The sequence below is a fragment of the Papio anubis genome, chromosome X (assembly GCF_008728515.1).
Source record: "Papio anubis isolate 15944 chromosome X, Panubis1.0, whole genome shotgun sequence".
In the NCBI taxonomy this organism is placed as follows: Eukaryota; Metazoa; Chordata; class Mammalia; order Primates; family Cercopithecidae; genus Papio; species Papio anubis.
Window position 1 is genome coordinate 91269527 of NC_044996.1, and position 15881 is coordinate 91285407.

Here is a 15881-nt window from a genome sequence, read left to right on the forward strand (position 1 = left end):
CCTGAATATTTTCCATCTGAGGTTGGTTGAATTCACGGATGTGGACTGCCCCCCATAGGGAGAGCTAATTGTATTTTACTGTTGTTCGTCGCAGTATTCTATGCAGATGTTAAGATGCTTTTTTAAAATGCAGAGTTTTAAGGCTATACTCACTGAGTCCTCTGCCCCAGGGCCTAGAATCTGTATCTGTAATAAGTTCCCCACATATTTCCTCCGCAGTACCCACGGATCCGGAAACCATGACCCCACACGTCCTTCAGGTCTGGTGTCCTTTGATTGAAGTGAGTGACTCTGGTGGTGTCATTGATCGCTCTGACAGATTTTTCTTTTGCTCTAGTCTTGCTGCCAGGTCTGCGGAAAAGAGAATCCTGTGTTCTCAGGCTCGGCTTGCGTCTCATTCAGCCTGGGCCGAGCTACGGAGGGATTGGGCCGCCGGGACGTCACGTGGACCGGGGCCGGATAATGGCGGGCGCTGCAGAAGATGCGCGAGCTCTTTTCCGGGCTGGGGTCTGCGCGGCCCTGGAGGCCTGGCCGGCCTTGCAGGTCAGTGGGGCCAGGGCAAGGTCAAGGTTAGGGCCAGGGGCAGAACAGGAGTTGGTTGGGCTAGGTGCCTGAGGCTTGGCTAGGCGGCGTAAGAGGAGTTGGCTGGGCGGCGTAAGCGGCCTCCAGGCAACTCCAAGTCTGCTCCCAAGTTGACGTGATGGGCTTGGACCTGTGTTTACAGATCGCTGTGGAGAATGGCTTCGGGGGTGTGCACAGCCAGGAGAAGGCCAAGTGGCTGGGGGGTGCAGTGGAGGATTACTTCATGCGCAATGGTGAGTGAATGTGAGGCGCTGCGACCCGCCTGTGTGGGGGTGTGGAGAGGAGCCCCATCCCGCAGAGCCTGCATTTCCTCTCGAGCAGTTGTGGATTGTTACCTAAAGGCGAGGTGGAATGAATTCAGTTTTTGGAGTCAGAATCCTGGATTCCAGTGCTTTACGGGCTGTGCCACTGACTCGTGGGATTACTCTGGACAAGGCAATTTACCTCCCTGAGACTCCGTTTCCTTGTTCCTAAAATGCGTATAAAAGTATCCACCACAGCGCTGTACAGTAGAAATATTATGCTAGTCACATGTAATTTAAATTTTTTAGTAGCCACTTTAATAAAGCAAAAAGCAGATGAAACCAATGTTAGTAAACTCATTGTATACGAAATATTTCAACATGTAATCAGTATAAAACATTGAGATATTTTACATTTTTTAGTATTGTTTTCAAAATCTGGTATTTTACAGTTTTAGCACATTTCGATTTGGCCTAGCCATATTTCAAGCCCTCAGTAACCACCTGTGGCTGTTTGGACAGCAAAGATCTTCACTGTAGGCTTGTCTTGAGGGATATACAAGAACAAGAGGCCCAGTAGAGGGCCTGTTGCATAGTATGGTTTTAAAAAAAGCCTTCATTCAATTTCTAGCTTTGGAGATGACATTAGGCACAGTCATCTCTCTCAAGAAAGTATACTATCCAGTGAGGATCCACACACGTAAATAGTTACAACATTGATAGATTTTCTGATAAAGAGGAGCTCAGTGTGCATGGGGTAACAGGCTGGGGAGACAGGTTCTCAGTGGAGGTGGTGAATTGGGCTGGATCTTAATGAGAAGGAGTTAACTAGGTGGGAGAAGCAGAGAGACAGCAATACTCAAGTTCTGTGGCATGAGGGTATAATGTGTTATATTTGGAAAGTAGCAGGGAGCTCAGTATTGGAGTATGGGTGTGTGTGCATGGGGGTGGGTGGAGGAGTGGTAGAGAATGAAGCTGGGGTATGGGAAGCCCCCCTGAAAAGCATAAGACATGGAAGCCCTTATGTGCCTTTGATTTTATCATTTAGGCCAGTGTTTGCCAAAATTCATGCTAACTAGTCCTGTTAGATGTTCAGTGAAGAAGCTTCTCCAGTCACGTTATGTAAGAAAAACTCTTTTCTTCTGCTCCCACTGAAAAGTCTCAACACTCATGAACATATTAAAGGCTTGGGTAAGAATAAGAACCACTAAAAAACCTGTTTGCTTTTGTTTCTCATTAGCTTTCTATGGATAGTCCCTTAAGACCCAGCAGAACAGATATTTCTCAAAGGCAAACTATGAAACACTGCAGTAGGTGGTAAAAATTCGTGGGCAGGTTCTAAGGTGAGAAATAGGGTGGGATTTGCTGGCTAGAAAGTTCAGGAAGTAATCAGTATGAAGCATAGCCTGGAGAGGGAAAGACTGATGAGAATGCTGTTTTTGTCTGGACACTGATGAGGCCTGAAGTAGGACAGTGGCAACAGGCATGGAAAAGAAGGGGTGGAATAGGGCCTTGGAGATTGGTTGGCTGTAGACAGGGAGGGAAAAAGAGGCAAGTTCCTGGTTTGAGTTGATGGGTGGATTAGGTGTCTTTTCACGGAGTAGAGGAACCCTGGAGGATGCGAAGCAGGTTCAAAGAGTAAGGTGATGAGTCTGGCTTTGGATATGGAGGATTTGCGGCATCTGTGAAATGTTCAGGCACAGAGTAGTCTCAGTTGGAGATAAATTTGGGGGATATTAAGTTTGAGTGGTAGGCAAAGCCAAGAGTGTGGATGAGCTCTCCCAGGGAAAGCACATAGAGGGGAGAGGGCTAGGAGCTTTGTGGAAGACTTTCTTGAGATACTCTCTAATTCAGAAAAAGTAGAGCATAGGCCCATGGGTAACTGAAGCCCAGAGAGGAAGGTGGCTCAGTCAGAGTCACACAGTAGGATGTCAGTGTCAAGGCTATGGTGATTTCATCATTGGAATTACTATGTCCATTTCTTCTTAACTATCCCATTGGTCTGTGGCTTCTTTTTATCAGTGGAACCACAGTTGTGAAGGTTCTCTACACTTCAAAAACTTCAGCTTTTACATGACACAAATTAACATGGATTATGGATCTTCACTGTGCTAGGCATTGTGTTGGATGGTTCCTCCTAACAGACCTTTGAGGAGGCCACCATTAGCCCCACTTTACAGATGAGAAAACTGAGGCTCAGAAAGAAGTAGCTTGCTCAAGGTCTCATAGAGGGAAGGCTAGTTAGAATAGGCCAGATGAAAGAGGGTGAGTGTAGGGCTAGGAGTTGTGGAAAGAGGCCTTGGTAGGAAGAGATTGGAAATGAGGTATTAATATTTAGTGGTTCTTTAAAAACTTATGTTAAAACCCGGAATGCAGAACACTTTAGCAGATAAAAGGCAGGATGGAAGAGATTGGAAATGAGGTATTAATATTTAGTGGTTCTTAAAAAATTATGTTAAAACCTGGAATGCAGAACACTTCAGCAGATAAAAGGCTTACTGTGCCTTTACCCACCCAAGTTGCAGATCCACCAAGTAGATATTGAAGAGCAGTGGGCAGGGGTGATGAAGTTGGCTGGTCTTTGACTCAAGGGCCCTGTCCTTTTCTACTTAGCTGACTTGGAGCTAGATGAGGTGGAAGACTTCCTTGGAGAGCTGTTGACCAATGAGTTTGATACAGTCGTGGAAGATGGGAGTCTGCCCCAGGTGAGCTTACCATGGGCACAACTGCAGTCTCCCTACCTGCAGTCTTTCTTCTCCCCAACTGTCTGTTTTGGGCCAAAACTCTTGACTGTGACTCTCTGTTGCCTAGAGGAACAAGTGTGGCCTTTCCAAACCCTGCCTTCTTTTATTTCTTTCTATACATCATTCCCATCCAGGCCTGTTCCTCACCCCCATCCCAAGGGCAGGTCAGGCCAGTCCAGATCCATTTTGGCTCCCCAATAAGATTACCTGCCCTTTTACATCTTCTTTCTTTCAAAGCCCAGTTCTAGAGCCTTCCCTGCTAGTTAGGCCCTCTTTTGCTGCTTTAGGCCCTCATGTCATGCGTTAGGCCCTCATTTGAGCCCTTCATATGTGGTTGCTTCATTGGTTAATTCCTTGGGGAGGAAAGAGCCCTGTTCTCTTCTGGAAATATCCAACCTACTCCCGACTGTTGCTTCAAAATGGGCTGTTTGTATAGTAGATTCTCTGGAAAATCCAAACTGGTTGAATATTTTCTTGGTAGGTGAGCCAGCAACTGCAGACCATGTTCCACCACTTCCAGAGGGGTGACGGGGCTGCTCTGAGGGAGATGGCCTCTCGCATCACTCAAAGAAAATGCAAGGTCACAGCCACTGCACTTAAGACAGCTAAAGAGACTGATGAGGATGAAGATGATGTGGACAGTGTGGAAGAGATGGAGGTGAAGTGGGTGCCCCCTGGGTTGGGGATGCAGATGTTTTCAATTTTCTGGGAGAGCAGCTAGATTCACAGGGAAGTGATAAGGGGATGGTGGTGGTTGGTGATAGTAGTGGTATCCAAAGAGGGCAGGGAAGTTTCCTAAAGTTACACAGCCAATCCTGGAAAAACTGGAGCAGAGCCTGGGTCTCCAGTGGCCAGTGTATTCAGCTCTCTTTTAAATCTCCCCTCCAGGTCACAGCTACGAATGATGGGGCTGCTACAGATGGGGTCTGCTCCCAGCCTGAACCCTCTGATCCAGACGCTCAGACTATTAAGGAAGAGGATATAGTGGAAGATGGCTGGACCATTGTCCGGAGAAAAAAATGAGTGGGCATGGTTGGAAATGGCTTTGGGCCCTTATTTGCTAGTTCTGAGAGTTGTCTGTAGGGTTTTTTTTTTTTTTGAGGATTGTAGACCTGTGGACTGGTTGCCCCATCTCTACCCTCTCCCCTGTTCCCCTGTCTAGCTCCCTCCAGGGCAAGGAAACCCTAGGGTCCTTGGTCTTGGGGGTGGGGGGACCTTGTCCAGCACATTCCCTTGGGCCTTTAGTTAACATCTGAGTGACGAAGCCGGGTTCCCCAGTACAGTGTCTTTTGGGTGCAGTCATTGTGAGGAAGGGGATGAGTGAGTGTGGGTGTGGCTGGAGGAGGATCTAGATGCCAGTGGACGGTGGGCAGGTGGATTTGGGGAGGACAGGACCAGCAGCAGCAGCAGTACTCAGTGATAGGGAGCTGGCTGGGTCAGGAATGTGAGATGAACATGCAAGTGGAAGGGAGAATAGGTGAAGATGTGAACGAAAGTAGCTCTGGAGCCTTTCCCTTACCCCACCCCCCACACACGCAACAACTCTGTACCCCTGCCCAGAACTTGGAACCTCCCAGGAATGCTGCCTTCCTGCAGCCCAGCCTCCAGCCCTGGGTTCCCTCAGGAATTCGAAGACCTTGGCTAGGTGGTGAGCTTGGAAGGGCTGGGCTTTGTTTTCTGTCTCCTGTAACCTCTTTCCTTACTCCTTATCCCATCCCATTTGAGTTCAGGAGTGAGGCTTAAGATCTTAATAAATAATACCTTACTGCTTAACCTGTGGCTTGACCTGTGAGGAGTAGCCTTCAAATCCACCTTCTGGGAGCTGAGCTTCCGAGTTTACAAGGGAGCGGTTTTCTGAGCCCACCCTAGCAGCCTGGTACTTCGGACAACCAAACAGATGGACGAACGGAGCACAGCAGTGCTATGAAAGTTACTGTAAGCCTGAAATAAACTGTATTTTTCTTTAAAAAAAAAAAAAAACAAAAAAAAACGAGTATCCATTGTCTTCCCCCCGTTCCCCTGTCCTGCCCGGTGGCCCTGCCATGGGTCTGGACGATAAAATACTGGGTAGCCTTGGGGCCGGGTCGAAGCTGTAAGCCATGGGAGAGGCAGGAGAGGTCTAGTTGCCACCCCACGTGGAGTTGTACGTGTGAAGACACTGGCTGAGGAGGCAGGGGTGGGTCGGGGCCCCAGGGTCAGTGGCAGAGCTGGCAGTTGAATCCAGGTCTCCTACCTCTGGTGCTTTGTGGGGAATTGGGTGGAGGCAGGATCTGTGCTAGGGTATTGAGGGATGAGGGAGAAAAACGACCTAATTCAGGTGGGTCTAGCAATGGCTCCCACCCTCTCTGGGGACAGGGATTAATAAAAATTAACATCACTGTAGGAATATATTTTTTAAAAGCCCACGTTTTGTGAAAAGATGAATTAAAAAACCCAAGACCCAGCATTCGGGATTGAAAGTGCCCGTGATGGGAGTTCAAGTATTGACTGAGCTGGGAGGGAAGGGGCTAGAGCCCCCAATCAGACATGGGCAGCTAGAGTGTGGGGTGGGGGCTCCCAGTTTGCCCCAAACCCTCTAGGTCTTGTCTCGGGTCTGGGGGGATTCGGGGGGTTCAGCAGTGGCTCCTAAAGCAGCCACCGGTGCCTCCTCCATCTCCCTGTCCTCAGACAGTGTGGGCCCCGGGCAGAACGTGTCCCCTCGGCCCGCCCGGCCAAGCACAGCCATCCAGCGTCGCTGTAGTTCCTCTGTCTCAGGGCTGAAGTACCAGCTGAGGTGGCTCTGGGTAATCTTGAAGACATGCCTTCTGTCAGGCCGCTCCCCTGCCTCGGGTGGTCCCACCTCGAAGCCAATGAGGGGCAGGCTGCGCTGGGCTTTCACATCCTGCGGGGAGGAGGGACAGAGCTGGGGCCACCTTGGGGCTAGACCTTTCCCCCTGCCCCAGCTTCTAACTGGTTTTGCATATGCTCTTGTCTTCTTCCCCTACTCAGGAACCTTCCGTGGCTCCAGTGTTATCAACAGGAACATGTCAGAACTGGGGCTAAAATGCAGGCTGGTTTAAATACCTGTCTCCCCCCGCCCCTGCCTCTTCCCACAAAACTGCTGGGCTAATCTCTTTAGCATACCAAATAATGTTTTCAGGCCTTTGTCTATGCTATTGCCTCTATCTGCATACTTTTTATTTTATTTTTTTGAGACTCTTGCCCTGTTGCACAGGCTGGAGTGCAGTGGCATGAACTTGGCTTACTGCAACCTCCACCTCCCGGGTTCAAGCAATTCTGCCTCAGTTTCCTGAGTAGCTGGGACTACAGGTACACGTCACCATGCCAGGCTAATTTTTGTATTTTTAGTACAGAAGGGATTTCACCATGTTGGCCAGGCTGTTCTTGAACTCCTGATCTCAGGTGATCCACCTGCCTCGGCCTCTCACAGTGCTGGGATTATAGGCGTGAGCCACCGTGCTTGGCCCCATCTGCATACTCTTACCCACTGCAAATTGGACCTAGCAGTTCCCCATCTCTACTCCTTCCAGGAAGCCAGGCCCACAACTCAACCTGGTTTTCCCTACATACCACAACCACTCTTTGTCTCTAGCCAGTCATTGTCTCTCAAGGGTTGGGGTTCTGATTTCCTCTTAGAGATAGTCTCATCTTATCTTCCAAAGCCAAGGAGAGGTCAATGACTGGAGGTAAGGGGGTACCCTGGCTTTGCCAGGTGGCTGAAAGGACCCAAAGGAGTAGGATGCATACCTGAGGGGCTCCGTAGATATACAGCACCAAAGGTTCATTTTCAGGGACCACGAACCATGCCTTGTGCCATCCTTTGCCACCCTTCTCCATGTAGTGCAGGAAGCTGCAGATGACACTGTTCTCCGCAGCCACCGAGGCCTGTTTCTGTGGCCAGAGACACAGGACATCGATGTTGACAGAAGGCCTAGCCTGGCTCCTCCTGGCTTTAATGCCTCCTCAGTGTAGGGACTGCTATTCCCATCTCAGATGAAGACGCTCAAGCTCAGGTGGCAGGAGTGATTTGTCCAGTGCCACCCAGTGAATCAGCTAGAGCTAAGATTCAAAGCTAGGTTTGTCTGCCTCATTTGGGCAACGGCTGCTGCCTCTACTGGCCAGTGGAAGGAGTGTGTAGATCTCAGTCAGGCATTCTTTCTTCAGTCAGGGCATTCATTCCTCAAGCCATTCACACATTTAGGCCTCATGTTTTCTTCTGTCTTTCATCACTCATCCATTTTCTACACTCAGTGAGAGGTAATCTAGCATTGTGGTTTTAAGGGGGTATGTCGGTGGTTAATGAAGTCTGGCTTAGAATCCCAGCTCTAGATGAAAATGTATTGACTTGGAAGGAGAGCAAAGAGGGCTGATGTGAGAATTAAATGAATTAATATATGCAAAGTGCTTAGAATAGTTCCTGGCACAGGGTAAGTACTCTTTTAAGTGTTAAATAAATACCTAGATTTATTTTTAAAAAACCTCCAAAATGTGTGTTTGTGCATATATGCCTCGAAAGATAGGATAAGCCCTAACAGTAGTTAACTTTTGGGTAGAAGGGATATGGTATTTTATTATTTTTTGTTTATATTGTTTTACTTACCCTACTTTGTAGTAACAGAAGACAATTTTTAATTTTTTTTTTTTTTTTTTTTTTTTTTATGACGGAGTTTCGCTCTTGTTGCCCAGGCTGGAGTACAATGGCGCGATCTTGGCTCACTGCAACCTCCGCTTCCCAGGTTCAAGCGATTCGCCTGCCTCAGCCTTCCCGAGTAGCTGGGATTACAGGCATGTGCCACCTTGCCTGGCTAGTTTTGTGTTTTTAGTAGAGACGGGGTTTCTCCATGTTGGTCAGGCTGGTCCTGAACTCCCAACCTCAGATGATCCGCCTGCCTCAGCCTCCCAAAGTTCTGGGATTACAGGCATGAGCCACCACGCCCGGCCAATTTTTTAATTAAAAAAAAAAAAAATCCAGTGCTGCCACTTATTTGCTGTGTAATTTGGGCAAATGACCCCTCTGGGCCTCAGTTTCCTCGTTTGTAAAAGAGAACAATAGCATGAGCAGATTAGTTACTGTGGGGATTAAATGTCTAAGTACTTAAAGATGACTGTCTTTCATTCGCTCTTGTCCTCATTTTACTCACTCCAAGCCTGGGTCCCTTGATCACTACTGTTTCCCAGCTACTCGGACCTCCTCAGTCTCACTGGGTAGAGTTGGAGCCCATTTGCCCACTGTGGGAGACTTAGTCAGGGGCCTGGCTCTTACCTCCAGGATGGACCTCCGGCGCTGGGGTGTGTGCTGGCTGCAGGCTGGACTGCTCCCAGGCACCCCGTGCAAGGCCACATAGCAATCAGTGCACACACGGTTGGAGCGGTTGTTGTCATAGACGAGGCGGGCCCGGAACTCGGAGCACTTCCCACAAACCACCTGGGGTGGCAAGTGGGCAAGAGCAGCCTGATTCCAGCGGGTCTTCCCTTCAGCATACCAACTCCCACAGCAGACTTGCGGCCTCCCACCACTTGGAGGGTACCCACTCTGCAGTGGGCCTTTGGGCTGCCAGGCTGTCCCCTCCCTAGCTCTGCCCCTGCCTCCCAACACTCACATGCCCGCAGGCCTTGCAGTGGTGCCTGCGTTTGGTGATAGAATTGAAGGGCTCCTGGCAGCGCATGCACATGGTGACTTCCTTTTCCCGGATGGGTGTAGGTGCCCGCTTCCCAAGATCCACGTTCTGTGGGGAGGGCCAGGTCTCAGGTCAGAGACAGCTACTCCCCAACCCAGTCCAGCCAGCCCTTGTTCCTCCTCCAAGGCTTGGATTATCATGGGGTGGGCATGGGCTGGGGGTAGGGGGAGCAGCCACATTCAGAAGACCTGCCTTTAAGTCCTGGCTCTGCTCCTAGCTACTGTGCTACTGAAGACAAGTCATTTCTATTATACTTTCTGGGCCTCAGTTTCCCCAATGATTTCTCTGTGGCCCTACCAATGGAATACTGCTTCTGAGGTCATGCATTGCCTCTCTGGTCATTACCCTCTGGGAAGGGGAGAGGATCATCTAAAGGTCAGGTGGGGATTTGAAAGTCTGGAAGGGGTCCCAGTACAGGGGAAAGAGGGCAGGGACTCTTACTGGAGAGTTGGGCGGGGTGTCTTCATCTTCCCTGTTTGTTGAGTTCAACAGTTTGAAGGTCTCCAGCGTCTGTTCATGCTTCAGGAGGGTGGAGTTGATGGCCTGGGGAGGAGGTTTAAGAAATGAGAAGTCAGATCACCCCACAAACCACCCATTTCTACCTTCACCTCACCTTCCTATACCCTAGCCTGAACTTAGAAAAGCTGGGTTTCAGACCCAGCTGTGTCGCTGGTAGGTGGATGACTGAACAAATCCCCTCCCAAATCCAGGTCTCAGTGTTACAAGTGTAAAATGGGGGAGGGGGAGTGGTGGCTGAAAAACCTCAGGTGGCTTTCTTGGCCACCTTCTGGGCTTAAGATTTTACAGAGCTTGACACCCTCACCTTACACACCCTCAGAGAAATCAGCTTCCTAAAAGAAGAGTTTGTGAGTTTCTGCTGAACCTCTGCACCTCAGTTTGCTTATCTGTAAAATGGGGATAGTAAAGTTTGTTGAAAGGTGTCTGGGACCATTCTGGTTAGATGTGAGTTTTGAGGGAGAATCCATCAACCCCTAGGAGATTGTTAATACTCTTCTAGCCCCCTACCACAGAGCCTTGGATGTTACCTGGACCCAGTCTTTCTTCTCCTCCTCAGTCCTTGGGGTGGGGAATAAAAAAGAAAGATGTTTGGTTAGGCAGGCCCACAAAAAGCAATTGGAGTGGAAGAGCAGGTGTTTTGGAGTCAGAAAGACCTGGGTTTGACCCTCCTCTTCTTCACCTATTATTTATATGACCTTGGGCAAGTCACATAATCTGCCTGGGTTTATTTATTCAACGATTATTAATACTTTCCAGACCCTGTGCTAAGAACTTGAGCTTCAGAGAGGACCCTGCCCTCAAGAAGCTCATGGTCCAGTAGAGGAAATAGACAGGGACAATACAGGGAGATGATGGTGAAAATAAGGCCAAGGAGCCCAGAGGAGGGGACATGCCCCAGTCTGAAGTTTGGGTGAGGACTTTTCAAGTAGGTGCTAGGCCTCAGGTAGAGGGGTAAGGGTGAAATGTATGGGAGAGAATATAGAACATAAAAGAAACCATGTCAATAATTATCAGTTGGCCAGGTGTGGGTGGCTCACGCCTGTAATCCCAGCACTTTGGGAGGTCAAGGCGGGTGGATCACTTGAGGTCAGGAGTTGGAGACCAGCCTGGCGAAATTCTGTCTCTACTAAAAATACAGAAATTAGCTGGGCATGATGGCTCATGCCTGTAGTCCCAGCTACTCAGGGGGCTGAGGCATGAGAATCGCTTGAGCCCAGGAGGTGGAGGTTGCAGTGAGCGGAGATCGTCCCACTGCACCCCAGCCTGGGCGACAGAGTGAGACTCTGTCTCAAAAAAGAAAAAAATATTCTCTGTTGCTGGGATGTCAAGTTTGAGAAAAGAGGGTAGTTTTTTTTTTCATTTGTAAAATGGAGATAATGATTATCACTCTCTGGGTTCTGAGCAGTAACTGAGGTAACGTGTACAGTGCTCAGCACAATGTCTGGCACACTCGATGCTCAATCAGTGTGAGTTCCCCTTCCCTTTGTCTTCCCTCCCTGACTCTTCTATCTGCTCTGCACTGCACTGCAATCACCTTATTCTGATTGTATTCTTTTTTTTTTTTTTTTCTGAGACGGAGTCTCGCTCTGTCACTCAGGCTGGAGTGCAGTGGCATGATCTCGGCTCACTGCAACCTCAGCCTTCCAGATCCAAGCCATTCTCCAGCCTCAGCCTCCCAAGTAGCTGGGATTACAGGTGTGCGCCACCACACCTGGCTAATTTTTGTATTTTCAGTAGAGACGGGGTTTTGCCATGTTCGCCAGGCTTGTCTTGAAACTCCTGACCTCAGGTGATCCTCTCTTCTCAGCCTCCCAAAGTGTAGGGATTACAGGCATGAGCTACCGCGCCTGCCCTATTCTGATCGTATTCTTTTAAAAAATTATTTTATTGGCCAGGTGCGGTGGCTTACGCCTGTAATCCCAGCACTTTGGGAGGCCGAGGCAGGTGGATCACCTGAGGTCAGCCTAGCCAACATGGCATGGCAAAACCCCGTCTCTACTGAAAATACAAAAATTGGCCGGGTGTGGTGGCGAGAGCCTATAATCCCAGCTACTTGGGAGGCTGAGGCAGGAGAATCACTTGAACCTGGGAGGCGGAGCTTGCAGTGAGCCAAGATGGCGCTACTGCTGCCACTCCAGCCTGGGCAACAAGAGAGAAACTGTGACTCAAATAAAAAATTATTTTATTTATCTATATTTTCTAATTTATAATTGCTTAGAAGTGAACAAGTGTTGCTTTTTATTTTTAAGAGCCACAATAGGCCGGGAGTGGTGGCTCATACCTGTTGTCTCAGCACTTTGGGAGGCTGAAGCGGGAGGATCGCTTGAGGCCAGGAGTTCAAGACCAGCCTGGGCAACATAGTGAGACCTCATCTCTACAAAAAATACAAAAATTAGCTGGGCATGGTGGCATATGCTTGTATTCCCAGCTACTTGGGAGGCTAAGGCAGGAGGATCACTTGAACCCAGGAGTCTCTTGAGGCTGCAGGGAGCCATGATCATGCCACTGCACTCTAGCCTGGATGACAGGGAGAGACCCTATCTCAAAAAAAAAAAAAGAACTACAGTAGTGTTTTTTTTGGCTGTTCATGCTGAAGTGTATAGGGTCCTGATATTTGTAATTTACTTTAAAATGGTTCAGCAAAAGACATTTAATGTCAATAGTTGTTGACTCTTAAATAAGTGGTTGTACACCCTGATACACACATTAAAATCACCTGGGGACCAGGTGTGGCGGCTCATGCCTGTAATCCCAGCACTTTGGGAGGCCGAGCCGGGCAGATCACGAGGTCAGGAGTTCGAGACCAGCCTGGCCAACATGGCGAAACCCCGTCTCTACTGAAAATACAAAAAGTAGCCGGGTGCAGTGGCATGCACCTGTAGTCCCAGCTACTCAGGAGGCTAAGGCAGGAGAATCGCTTGAACCCAGGAGGCGGAGGTTGCAGTGAGCCGAGATCGCACCACTGCACTCTGGCCTGGGCAACAGCGAGACTCCATCTCAAAAATAAATAAAAATTAAAAACTAAAATAAAATCAACTGGGGAGCTTTTAGAGCTCTCCATGTTCAGGCTATCCCCCAAGCCCATTAAATCAGAATCTCTGCAGATGGGTCCCAGGCATCCGTAATTTTTAAAAGCTCCCCAGCTGATTCCAATGGCTGCCAAAGTTGAGAAGCAGCTGTCTAAGTTGTGAGCATCTGGGTGCTTGTACTTGTATTTTTCTGGATATTTGAAAATTTACATTAAATTTCTGTTTTCTTTTAAGGGCAGTAAAAGTGACTGCAAAGCAAAGCAAACCCTCCATGCCTTCCTGCGGCCACTAGGAGAAAATCCTACACTGCTTGGCTGCCCCTTCTGGACCCAGTGTCCCACTGCAGCCCCTTTCCTCTCTGAAGATGATGAGTCCCTGTCACGTGGCTTGTCACTCCCCTGGATGTGCAGGGCATGTGCTTTGCTCTCACTTTCCCTGCTGCAGGCCTCCTTGAGGCTCTCAATCTCCCCAAGCTTCAAGACTCACTTCATCCCCGAGGAGGACACCCTCTATCTCACATTCATCTCTCTCTCCCACCTCCTCACAGTCACAGCCAGTCATTTCTCACTTTCTCACAGCCTGTCAGAAGCAGGCCATCTACTGACATGAATCCATCCTCTGACCCTCACCATGACCCTGATACCCTTTCACCTGGGCCCTCAGAAGGCAGCATAGATACTGGTTAGGAACGTGGACTCCAGGGCTGGATGACCTGAGCTCCAGTCTCAGCTCTGCTCCTTTCTTGCTCTGGGATCTTGGGCAAGTACATAAATATTCTTTTTCTTTCTTTTTTTTTTTTTTTTAAGAGGCGAGGTCTCGTTATGTTGCCCAGGCTGGTCTCGAACTCCTGGCCTCAAGTGATCCTCCTACCTTGGCCTCCCAAAGTGCTGGGATTACAGGTGTGAGCCAGTGTGCCCTGCATGCAGAACTGTCCTACACCTAAGTTTCCCCATTTGTAAAGTAGATTTATGGTAACAGTAGCTACTTCTAGGGCTCTTGTAAGCTTTTGACTAATCAACTTAGACTTAAAATTTTAAGTTAACATTCACTCAAAACAGTACCTGGCAAAAAGCTAAGTCTTCAGGAAATATGAGCTATGATTATAATCATCCAAGTAGAAAATGGATATGAAAGGCCCCTCTGTTAAATGGCTGGCCATTATCCTATGCTATTATTTAAAAATGTTTGTTATAAAAAACTTCAAGCATACAAAAAAGTAAACAGGATAGCACAAGTACAATACATATCTATATACCCACTATAGAGATGCAAAATTTTTTTATATTTTGCCATATTTACTTCATATATATGTACATACAGTCACACGTCACTTAACCACGGGGATGTGTCCTGAGAAAGGTGTCATTAGACCATTTCATTGTTGTGCGAATATCAGAGAGTGTACTGACACTAGTACACTAGATGGTCTAGCCTATGACACACCTAGGTTATAAGGTACAGCCTATGGCTCTTAGGCTACAAACCTGTAAAGCATGTTACAGTTGTACTGAATATTGTAGCAATTTGTAGCACACTAATTATTTGGGTATGTAAACATATCTAAACCTAGAAAAGGTATAGTAAAGCCAGGCGCAGTGACTCATGCCTGTAATCTCAGCACTTTGAGAGGCCACGGCAGGCAGATCACTCGAAATCAGGAGTTTGAGACCAGCCTGGACAATATGGCAAAACCCTATCTCTACTAAAAATACAAAAATTAGATGGGCGTGGTGGCGTGCACCTGTAATCCCACTTACTCAGGAGCCTGAGGCAGGAGAATTGCCTGAACCTGGGAGGCGGAGGTTGCAGTGAGCTGAGATCACGCCACCGCACTCCTGGGTGACAGAGTGAGACTGTCTCAAAAAAAGAAAAGAAAAGGTAGAGTAAAATATGGTACTTTAATCTTATGGGGCCACTGTATATATATGCTCTGTCATTGACCAAAATGATGTTATACAGTGCATGACTGTGTATGTGTATGTATGTATATGTGTACAAATGTGTATGTATGGTTACATATGTATTTTTTGGGTGCTGAACCACTTTTAAGTAATTAACAGACATTGTGATACTAAGCCCTCAGCATGCACTGCTGCAAAACAAGGCCATTCTCCTGCATAACCACCATACCATTATCACACCTAAGACAGCAATAATTTCTCAATATCTAATGTTCGCTTTACATCCACATTTTCTCTTATTGTCCCACAAATGTCTTTTAGGGCTCTTTATCCCAAACCAGTCTTCTGTCATGGACCAAGTACTGCATTTGATTGTTATGTCTCTTAGATCTCTGAATCTACAATAAACTGTTTGTGGTGGTATTATTCATGTTGGGTTTCGCATCCCATTCTTCTCTCTCCTCTAACAAAATCCACCAGAAGAAATTCTTGCTTTAATTAGGGAGAGCTTATTCATTTTCCAAATGGTTCCCCCGGCAGGAGTGGCACATTTCCCCACATCGTGAAGTACTCACCCTGAATCTAAATGGCGTCTAACCCTTAGGGATCACCCCCACCGCTGAAGAGCAAGCCTGCATCTTTGGGGAAAGGTGCCCATCCTGTCTCTGGAACAATCTCTGGGCCTGGAATGCCTCAGCATAGCTGAAGAAAAGGGAGGTAGGCGCTGGAGGAAAGGCATAGGCAAGGACAAGTACCTGGCCTGGAGCTCCAGGGAGCGCTGCTTTCCTGACACCAGGAAGGTTCGAGGCAGATTGAGGTTGGAGCTCTCCTTTAGCTGAATGGAGGGAGAAAGGGGCATGGTGAGGCCACTGAACTCCACAGGGCCCTAGCCCTCTGCACACATACACACACAGACTGGGGGTCAAAGCCAGTATCTTTGTTCCTCCCAACACCAATGCCCCACTCCAGGTTCCCATTTCCCACCTCCTGGATGCTCACCTCCATGCCATCTACATCAATGCGTGCCCGCACGCTAAACTTCTGGCCAAGGAGCCGCAGCCTGGGCACGCAGTAAAGGAGGCGGTCGTTGAACTAGGAAGGAAAAAGTTTGGGATGTATGTGCGGAGGGCCTAGTGGGGATGTGGCCCAGCTCCTTGCCCTGAAGCTTTACTGCTGAGGACTGTAG

At 48.4% G+C, this 15881-nt stretch overlaps 2 protein-coding genes across 4 annotated transcripts in view; one reads left to right on the top strand and one right to left on the bottom strand.

Annotated features, from left to right (window-relative positions):
- Nucleotides 1–416: 416 nt before the first annotated feature.
- Nucleotides 417–5548, top strand: TSR2 (TSR2 ribosome maturation factor). 3 transcript variants are annotated; one of them, XM_003917764.5, is made up of 5 exons: nucleotides 417–543; nucleotides 725–815; nucleotides 3438–3529; nucleotides 4050–4226; nucleotides 4457–5548. In XM_003917764.5, exons 1-5 carry the CDS (start codon nucleotides 463–465, stop codon nucleotides 4589–4591), a joined length of 576 nt encoding a protein of 191 aa, XP_003917813.1. In that variant the 5' UTR covers nucleotides 417–462; the 3' UTR covers nucleotides 4592–5548. The 3 variants fall into 3 exon arrangements, with proteins under 3 accessions (XP_003917813.1, XP_021788829.1, XP_031516672.1); XM_031660812.1 differs by lacking the exon at nucleotides 417–543 and adding an exon at nucleotides 1873–2015 and having other exon boundaries at nucleotides 726–815; XM_021933137.2 differs by lacking the exon at nucleotides 725–815 and having other exon boundaries at nucleotides 421–543.
- FGD1 (FYVE, RhoGEF and PH domain containing 1) overlaps nucleotides 5499–15881 on the bottom strand; it is a 48954-nt gene continuing 38571 nt past the window's right edge. Inside the window, exons 11-18 of the mRNA XM_003917763.5 lie at nucleotides 15695–15787; nucleotides 15451–15530; nucleotides 10293–10323; nucleotides 9688–9789; nucleotides 9169–9294; nucleotides 8832–8993; nucleotides 7316–7459; nucleotides 5499–6449 (exon numbers count right to left, since the gene is read on the bottom strand). Of these exons, the coding sequence (XP_003917812.2) occupies nucleotides 6144–6449; nucleotides 7316–7459; nucleotides 8832–8993; nucleotides 9169–9294; nucleotides 9688–9789; nucleotides 10293–10323; nucleotides 15451–15530; nucleotides 15695–15787 (1044 nt within the window). The 3' untranslated portion in view covers nucleotides 5499–6143. The remainder of the gene's footprint in view (nucleotides 6450–7315; nucleotides 7460–8831; nucleotides 8994–9168; nucleotides 9295–9687; nucleotides 9790–10292; nucleotides 10324–15450; nucleotides 15531–15694; nucleotides 15788–15881) is intronic.

Coding starts and splice junctions, on each gene's coding strand:
- TSR2 (XM_003917764.5), top strand. CDS start 463: ATGGCGGGCGCTGCAGAAGATGCGCGAGCTCTTTTCCGGGCTGGGGTC. Junction 816..3,437: donor GGATTACTTCATGCGCAATG/GTGAGTGAATGT, acceptor TTTTCTACTTAG/CTGACTTGGAGCTAGATGAG. Junction 4,227..4,456: donor ACAGTGTGGAAGAGATGGAG/GTGAAGTGGGTG, acceptor TCTCCCCTCCAG/GTCACAGCTACGAATGATGG.